This window comes from Humulus lupulus, chromosome 8, assembly GCF_963169125.1.
Source record: "Humulus lupulus chromosome 8, drHumLupu1.1, whole genome shotgun sequence".
NCBI classification, from domain to species: Eukaryota; Viridiplantae; Streptophyta; class Magnoliopsida; order Rosales; family Cannabaceae; genus Humulus; species Humulus lupulus.
The window spans coordinates 149,982,241-149,991,615 of record NC_084800.1 but is presented as its reverse complement, the minus strand read 5'-3'; the positions used below and the strand labels follow the sequence as shown (position 1 = coordinate 149,991,615).

At 33.8% G+C, this 9,375-nt stretch overlaps 1 protein-coding gene and 1 long non-coding RNA gene across 2 annotated transcripts; both read right to left on the bottom strand.

The window, feature by feature from the left end:
- Positions 1-293: 293 nt before the first annotated feature.
- On the bottom strand, positions 294-2,508 carry LOC133796152 (cysteine desulfurase 1, chloroplastic-like). Its single transcript, XM_062233633.1, has 7 exons — positions 2,363-2,508; positions 1,995-2,154; positions 1,051-1,058; positions 826-952; positions 525-665; positions 379-459; positions 294-320 (listed from the first exon to the last, which is right to left on the bottom strand). The coding sequence occupies exons 1-7, from the start codon at positions 2,506-2,508 to the stop codon at positions 294-296; spliced, it is 690 nt and encodes a 229-aa protein (XP_062089617.1).
- A 3,260-nt stretch (positions 2,509-5,768) lies between these two features.
- LOC133794448 (uncharacterized) lies at positions 5,769-6,922 on the bottom strand. Its single transcript, XR_009875224.1, has 3 exons — positions 6,834-6,922; positions 5,949-6,025; positions 5,769-5,845 (listed from the first exon to the last, which is right to left on the bottom strand). It is a non-coding gene; the product is annotated as an uncharacterized LOC133794448 (long non-coding RNA).
- Between the last annotated feature and the right edge of the window lie 2,453 nt (positions 6,923-9,375).

Genomic DNA, 9,375 nt, shown 5'->3' with positions numbered 1-9,375 from the left:
TCGGCAGCTTACTAGCCATACTTGATCCTACCTCTTCTTGAGTAGTGGGAAGCTGTAGTGGAGGATGTTTTAGGTCTTGTGTTGGCAGACAAGCTGCTGAAATCCTCTTTCTCTTTAGTCTCTTGGGTTCCTTCACAATAAACACAGAAAAGTTAGATAAAAAATCACAAAATACAATCAATTTTCTATCAAAACTTTTGTTACCTGTTCATGATCATAAGAAATGATCAGATGCGATGGCCAAGGAACAAAACTGTTGACCGCATGAACCATAAGAGTTGTCTCATCCCCAACTAAGACAGGTAGTTTCGCAATCCCATCTAGACATTTATCAATAACCACGCGATAGTTACCAAGTGCTAAAAATTTCCCATGTACATTGCCTTTGGTAGCCACCACCCGTCTAAGAGCCACAACATCACCACCTTGCCCAACGTATAATTTGAACTTAACATCTTTCTACAATGATGTTATAATCAGTATAAGTTAAATAATCATTTCTTAAACAATATAAGAGAATTTACCTTTAGTGGCTCAGGATGAATAGAAAGTGAAAGTGTAGGTGTCTCATGCAAAGTACTAGTGTTAATAGGTGCCTCAACTTCTAGAGTAGTGTCCATCAGTGCCTCAACTTCTGGAGCAGTGTCAACAAACATTCTGACATTCTAAAACCTAAAAGTAGTAAATTTTATGTGAGATAACTATGAAAGCCAGCTTCCTGCTAGCCGGAAAAAAAAACATAAAGAGCAAGAAGGAGAAAAAAGACAACAAAGAATTTAGCCACATAAACATACCAAGCATATTAGAGACATGATGGACTACTACAAGTTTTGTTTTCGTCAACAACATTTCCTTCAACACGTTGATATCTGGAACTTCATCTTTACTTAAGCTCACAAATTTCAAAATAGCACCAGTCTTTTGAGCTACAAGTTGACAATGAACAATGGAACTGTGATGTTCAGCAAATGTCAGCAGAATTTGCAAAAAAAAAGTTGGGAATAGTCAGAACTACTTGACTAGGATAAGCTGGTAATGGGGTCAAATTACAGTTCATACTATAAAATTTATCAAACAATGTAGCAAAGAAGCCACAACTACTTAAAAACAATTTGTAATATTAATATTCTTCACAAAAAAGAACATAATAAAGATCTCACAGAGAGAGAGTACCATAAAACAATATCAAATTGGTTGGATACAGAGAAAGCTAAATGTCGAATGAGAACTGATAGTATTAAAATCATATTCTATACCTCTCTCCTAATTAACCATTTTGTTAGGGGAATATGGCCAAGCCCTGGTATGGTTCTTCGCTTTGCATCTCTGTCAGGACATTCTTCAGCAAGTGGAGGGTCTAGGCAAATTCAAGGGTGTTTATGAGAGTACGCAGAAGATATTATGAATATATTGAAGATCAGATCATCCTTTCTAGCAAAAAGAGGAAGATAATTTGGAATTATGGTAGATTGGCCATAATGTGGGCAGTTTGGTTTCAAAGAAATGATATGATCTTTCTCAAAAGGAAAACTAGCTAGATATATATGAGAAATGATAAAAAGTTGAGTTGTTATTGGGCTCAAGTGTGTGAAAGAGTTTAATTTCTTTTTCTTTTCTGATATTTATGAGAGAAAATGTTTTACTTTAGTTTATTATGGTTTTTGAGTCTTTCAGTTTTGTTGTTTATGTGTTTAAGCCTTTTATATTTTCAATTGCTTGAGTTTGATTTGGAGTATTTGAAATAATGATTTGGTTGTAATGATTTTTCACAATCATAATAAAGCTACTTTCATTTCTTATAATAAAAACAAATATATATAAATAAATGACTTAGATAAGGCAAATATCATGATAACAATGAAATTTGCAGATAATGTTTTGTTCTGTATTCATGAATGTGATGCACATCGCAAAGCATGTGAAGTCACTTTCATAAAACTATCAGAAAAAATAGCATAAAAATAGAAGGGTATAGGGAAAGAAAAAAAAATCACCTCATCTTCTTGCTTTAAATTTTGGAGGCCCCATGAATAAGCTACTAGATTGATGGCTTCTGTAGCATTTCTTGTAAATACAATCTCACTAGAATTTGATAAATTGATAAAAGATGAAATCTTCTTTCTGGCCAACTCATACTTGTCCGTTGCCCTTGCACTATTTTCATGAAAGCGAAAATGGAAGTCAATAGCATACATAAGTTTTTCTATAAATCATAACACATCCATTTTTTTTTCTCCTTTCAATCAAGCAAAGTACAACTTTTGTGGCATAACTCACACACATAAAGTAATATCTCCCTCTATCATAACTTTGCAATATAGTCTATTACTGTTAGTTTTCATACCAATCAAGCATTAAGTACCTTAACGAATGGATTCCACGATGCACATTTGAATTGTAATCTTCGTAATAGTTTTGTAAAGCTTTCATGACAGCTATAGGCTTCTGGGAAGTTGCAGCATTATCTAAATAGACAAGTTTACATCCATTTACTTCATACAAAGCCATAATTATATATATATAAATCGACAAGGCTTACATGTTATTAAAATAAATAAACAAGTAACTAATTTTGCACAGAAGAGGACTTCGAGAAAATCAATGGCAACTTTATGTAGTAGACTAGTAGTCCACCACAACTCAATATCCATTTCTAAAGCAATGGAATAAACCAGTACCCACAAACATACACAACTTCTCCAGCTAGTCTACTACATAAAATCAACTTCTAAAGCAATGCAACAACTCATCTACTTATAGGCCTATAAAATCAACATTCAATGAGTTCTCCTACATGCTATCCAAAATGTACTCAAACCAAGCAGTCGAAATAGTAACTGTAAATTAACTCAACATACATGCTATGCTACGGGAACAACACTGTAAGCCCTAATCAATCCAAATAGTGACATGAACATCATTTTCCCCTGAGAAAGAAAAGAAGTTACCAATGAGTGAGAGGGAACGATTTAAATAGCATATACATACAAATATAAGTTGTTTTTATGCTTACTTACGAATTCATCATCAGAGTTATGTTGTCTCCTTTCAAAAGTATCCTCCCTGAAGAACAAGGGAAAAATCAATATAGTGTATCTCTAGCTATTGATCTTGATAATTTCAAACTAAGAAAGCATATTAAAAAAGATGTATCTATATATACTTGTAATAATGTTTGATTTTCACTACAATTTATCAAATATATATCATCATTAGTTCTGATGATGTTGTTTTTTCTGATGATGTTGCTACTTTGTCAAATTCTTATGCACCTGAGAACTTAAATGTTCATCATCATGGCCTACAGTAGTTCGAAAAGGAAAAAGGGATTTTGGGGTGTACTTGACAGAGCATCATAAACAGTCCATAAAAAACAAGACTTCCAGTTTAGAAAGAAAAGAACACAGCATCATAAACAGTCCAAAAAGAGAATTCCCATTTTAGAAAGAAAAGAAAAAACAAGACTTCCATTCCATGTAGTTCTAGAAGTTGAACACAACCAAAACCAGAATTTTACCATGATGAATCCATGTAGTTCTAGAAGTTGAAAATTTGGATGAGAAAGTCAGAGCAATGAGCATCTAAGAGAAAGAGGAGGAAACTATAATCTAAGATACAAATACTAATTAATAATCTCATTCTCTCTAAGTTCTCAAGATCACTCAAACAAAATACACAACTCAACAACAAAACATAAACTGATTTTCATCCCAATCCTAGTTGAATATTGCTACAAACAAATTGTTCAAACTATCTCTTTTTCAAGTTCCTCTACCAGAATTAGATACTATATGACCAAACCAAAATAACACTCAATATTGATAACCTTATACTAACAAGTCTATGCTCCTTTCTGCCTCAATTCAATATATGACATATCATATTTGACAACCACTGTCTTTTTAAGCTGGTAAACTTTGATAACCTTATACTAACAAGAATGTATCTTCTTATCTCTTCTATATACTAATGTAAACTTTTTAAGCTGGTGACAACCACTGTCCCTAACCATCTCAGCGAGCATACCACTGTCTCTAGCATGCATACAATATAGCTAAGACTATGTTTAAGCAGAATACCAAAAAGGATAAGTAATTTGCAAGCTATGAGTGCTAAGAGAAGTTTGGCTCAAAAGGACACTGACTATATACACATTGCATATTTTTGTGTCAACATATTTCTTTTAATTTTAACATTATTGAAACTAAAAATAAAGACAGAACAAGTTACCTTAGGATCTGTATCGAAGTATAACTCCACAATCTCGTCATCATTAGCCCATAAGTTGTAGATAATAACTTTTGTGCCTTGAGACCCAATGTCATCAAACTATCATAAGATCAAAGCTAATATAAGCAAGCTAGAAAATAGAATGATAAACACATCACTTTGCACAGTATAATATATATTTATATATAAATAAATATTATACAAACAATAAACATATGTATTTCAACAAATATATATATTTATTAATATGAAACTGAAATCTAAAAACCATAGATGAGATTTTGAAAGACGCACAGAGAAATCGTCAAAATCATGAGAGAAATCGTCTGAAGGGCTACAAGCGCTTGCTGAAGCAGGTTCTTTGTACCATTCATTTGCTTCTCGAGTCAGAAAGTTGGCCTCTGCAGATAAGAAAACCACTTATTTCAAAATATATATTTTTAAAACAAAAATGAAAGGAAATTACTCTAAACAGTAAACATTGCATTGGCAATATCAAAATTTTGAGGGAAATCAGTAGCTAGAGAAATTAATTAAAATAGTTGGACTCTATTTCTGTCATAGTTCTATCTCTCCAAGTGTTCCCTTATTCTTGTTGTGATGAGTGTTGTACCAGTAGATCCTCAAAGGTCCTTTTCAGTGGCTGACTCCAACAAAAGCCTCTAGATCTCAAATGTGGACTGCATTTGAGTTGATACTTTATTTGTTTTCCTCTTATTCTCAGTGGCTTCACTATGGATATATAACTAATACATATTTTTATCAGAGTCATGCTAATTCTTGCCTTTGCAGGTAACATGAGACTGAAGGGTATTCGAAAATCATAAAAGATTGTAGCATATTCAACCGTTATAAATAATACCCTTTTATTATATCACTAATAGTTCCTTGAGGAAAATTTCTACATGAAGATTTCAATAACAAAAGTTAGCACCACAGGCAGTCAACGTCCATAATGGGAATTTTATTTGTACAGTACATAAACATTTGAAAAGAATACATTACATGTAATCTATGCACGCCACAATAATGTCCCCTTCTGATAACTGTTGACCCAGAAGAGAACCCCATGCTTTATAGCTACATTAGCCAAGAGAGAGAGAGAGATGTTAAAACATAAAGTAATTATGCAACCCGGAATGCTACTTCTGTTTTTAATTGGCAGATCCAGCTGTTCTTCACCTCCACATTTCTTTTATTTTTCCTATCTATCTAAAAATACATTGTTTCATTAGCTTGAACTGCTAACCAGAACCATATGCCAGAATACATTCTTTAATATTTTTTAATTAAAAAAAAGCCAACATAAATGTTACGGCATACTAACTATGACCAAGTGTTCAATAATATTAATGAAGGGAAAATCTAACTCACCCAATAATCCAGGCTCCACCAGTTACAAATGCAATGACTGGTTTTGGCCCATCACTATTTTTAGGTAGATACAGATCCATCCTGCAAAACAACTCTCAGTATCAATGCGACAAATCCTGAAATCAAATGATTCAGAATATCAAAAATGCACAAAGTTTCTAGATATCCTACCTATTCCTTGGTTTATCGTCGTAAACAATACTTCTGCGTATCTGACTGGAGAAGAAATAGTTGTAACCAACTGAAATGAAAAGGCACGCTAGTTATTCTCCCATACACTGAATTTTCTGATTTCTACTTTGATAACAATATTTATAAACAGACAAAATATAAATGCTGCAGACCTTGACAAAAGCCTGGTACAAGTAACAATGCATAACAACCAAGTGCAAGAAATCTTGTCATCCATCTGTAGCCTACCCTGAATATAAGAAAAATGGTTAGGGAACATCCATTTCTGAAAGAGGGAAGAAGACTTAAAGAAGCTTTAGAAGTACCTATTTAAGCTGCTTAAAAAATTAACATGATAAAACAGAATTGTACCAATTAAAACTGGCGAATTTTATAATTTTCCATTGATGGCAAGAATTACCAGGATTGTTATAAAATGTGCCAAAGTTCTAATGTAAACTATTGAATAATCCAACAATTCAACAACTTGCAATTGCTTTTATCATCACTCTTCCATACAGTTTATCTTTCTTTCCTCTATGTTGTTTTCTACCTAAGATCAATTACCCTCTAATTTACCATCAACTTGATACATCACACTCTAACAAGTTAAAATTTAGCTAAACACATGTTAATTAGGACACTCTAACAATGTCCATCAGTACCATTCTTTATGAAGTTGATTGTATTGTGTGTGTCTTCTATTCAAAATGATTTGAAATGAAAAAGAAAGTGTACTCCTCAGAGGCAATTATAACAAACTTTAGACAAAGGCTAACTACATCTCCTTCATAAGACCTTAATTTCATCTAATTAGCACTATGTCCTCCATTCATCATTATACAACTGATTGGTAAAGGAAAAAAGACAAGGCCAATTTTTGCAGCTTGATTACATTAATCAAACAAATAAACTACAAATGAAGTTACTCAATAAACAGATCGAAATTACCAAAATGGATGATCTAAAAAGAAACAAGAATCACAAACCACAATACACGAAACCAATTACCATATTAAAAAACAAAAAGCAAAAAAACCTGATAAAAACTTACTCACCCAAGATATCTCAAAAGCTTTAAACTCAGACGAGTGAGCAAGAACGTCTCGGCCGCTGCGTGGCCAACATCACACCTCAAAGATCGACGGGCTTCGATGTCAGATAACGAAGATATAGAATCTTCACTATTGGTTCTGCATCGCCGGTGCTGGTAAAACGTCTTAGCCATTTTTATCTTGGGAAGAAGGGGCTTAATGGGCTGGAAGGAGGCCTTTTCATTTTCAAATGACGAAGAAATGAGAAGCCTCGTAATGTTATCTTGAAGCTTTGAAGAAATGTACTTGGCCATGCACCCAGAACAGTAAGAATGGCTACAACCCTTGATGCTAAACGACTCACTTCCAAACTTGGGTTCCGCGAATATCTCGCAAACGAAAGATGGGTCGTTGTTGGAATTTGAAGACTGTCCGTTTTCGGAGCGTGGTGCGGCTGAGGCGCTCTAGGGCTAGCCACCGCTTGCAGATGAGGGAACAGGCGTCACGGCTAGGTTTAGAATCAAGCAGGCGAAAGAAGAAGAGGAAGACGGTGGCTGATACTGAAACCCTAACTGGGTATCGCTTGACGGATGGAAGTGTGTTAGAAAAATGTTTAGAGCTTTGGAAATAAAAAAATAGAGGCAAATAAAAAAGTATAGAAGATAATTTGGCTCCAAAATTTTGGTACCGCCAATTTTGATACGGCCAATTTTTTTCCCCCTGATATTTTATTATTTGATGTGTTATAATACTTTCTCAATATTATTATATTCATGTTTTATGGAAAGGGGTATTTGGTGTAGTGAGAAAATGGGACGAGAAATTAAAGACACATACCCAGTATCTTGCTGAGGGGTATTTAAATCAACACCTCATATTGTTAAACAAAAAATACAAATATAAGTTAATTTTTATTTTTATTTTTGTTTAACAATATGAAGTGAGGTGTTGATTTGAAGAATAGAAGAAACAAAAAGTCGAAACGGTTTCAAAAAAATTAAAAGTGAAAAAATTCTATTTTCAAAATTTAATGAATTTTAATTAAAAAAATTTAAAATAATAAATAAAAATAAAGTTACCAAGCACTGTTTTATGTTTAATTGTCAAATTTTTAATTACCTAAATAAAAAACTATTTTTTTAAGTATTACCAACACCATCATTAATGAATTTTTAATAAAAGAAATCTTTTTTTATTAAATATATAATAAGTAATTCAATTAGCAATTAATATTACAAAAAAGTATTAAAAATTTAAACAATTATTTGAATAACTCATTTAAAAACAAAACTCATTTTTTAACTAGTAGTTATTATGTGTTACAAATTATTAATTAATACTTTTTTATTAATATATTTACATAAAATATATTAAATTATATTAAAATAATACAAATTAAATTAGTAAATGATTAGAAAATTTGTATTGCATTAGACAACAGTTTAAGTAGAAATGTTGTCTCGTGTTAAAAATAGGCATGCTACAACAGTTTCATTAGAACTATCTTTAGATGTGAGTTTTAATTTACATGGCACAACAGTTTGTGAGCGACTATTGTGTCGTGTATATTTTTAACATGACACGATAGTTCTACTACAAACGTCATCTCATGCATGTCATCTAAGTACAATTTTGTAGTAGTGTTTCTTTCTTCAGGCAGTTTTCCTGTTGTAAGATATTCTATCATAGGGTCATCCAGGTCGGCCTAGTGTCAATCATCTCGACCTCCATCGTGCTTCCTGCCATGCTTGGACTTTCCAAGAACTCCACCGGTACTACATTCAAAGTCTCAGCTTCCTTGGAGGTGGTGAGCTTCGCCAAAGCGTCTGCATTAGCGTTCTGCTCACAAGGGATCTGTTTGACGGTGCCATACTAAAATTCTTATAGCTCCTTCTTCACTTTGGATAGGTAAGTTGCCATCTTGGTACCTCACGCTTGGTATTCCCCTAACACTTGATTGGCCACGAGATGGGAATCGCTATAACACTGGAAGACCCTGGCCTTCAATTCCTTTGCTACTCTAAGCCCGGCTAACAAAGCCTCGTACTCGGCTTCGTTGTTCGATGCCTCAAACCCGAATCGTAGTGCGGTATGGAATCGATGCCCTTCCGGCGACATCAATATAATCCCAGCTCCGGACCCGTTCTCGTTAGAGGAGCCGTCCATGAATATTCTCCACAACATCTATACTGGTTTTTTCAAAAGCTCCTCTTGAAATCTGGTGCATTCAGCCATGAAATCAGCATGGGCCTGGCTTTTGATCGTAGTCCATGGTACGTATAGTATTTCGAACTGGCTAAGTTCAATTTCCCATTTTAAGAGACATCCCAAGGCTTCAGGTTTTTTTAATACCTGCCTTAGAGGTTGGTAGGTCATGACATGGATTGAATGGGACTGGAAGTATGGCCTAAGCTTCCTAGAGGCTAATATCAGGCAGAACACCATCTTTCCCATTATGGGATACCGTGATTCAGCTCTGAGGAGTCTTTAGCTTATATAATACACGGGTTTTTGAACCTAGTCTTCTTCTTGGACCAATACGGCACTGGCTGCATTTTCTGTCACA

Excerpts from the sequence above, each read along its gene's own strand:
- LOC133796152 (XM_062233633.1), bottom strand. The coding sequence starts at position 2,508 with ATGGCTTTGTATGAAGTAAATGGATGTAAACTTGTCTATTTAGATAAT. Across the intron at positions 460-524 it reads TTCATCCTGAGCCACTAAAG|AAAGATGTTAAGTTCAAATT; the intron begins GTAAATTCTCTT and ends ACATCATTGTAG. Across the intron at positions 321-378 it reads TGGTGGCTACCAAAGGCAAT|ATGGGATTGCGAAACTACCT; the intron begins GTACATGGGAAA and ends ATAAATGTCTAG.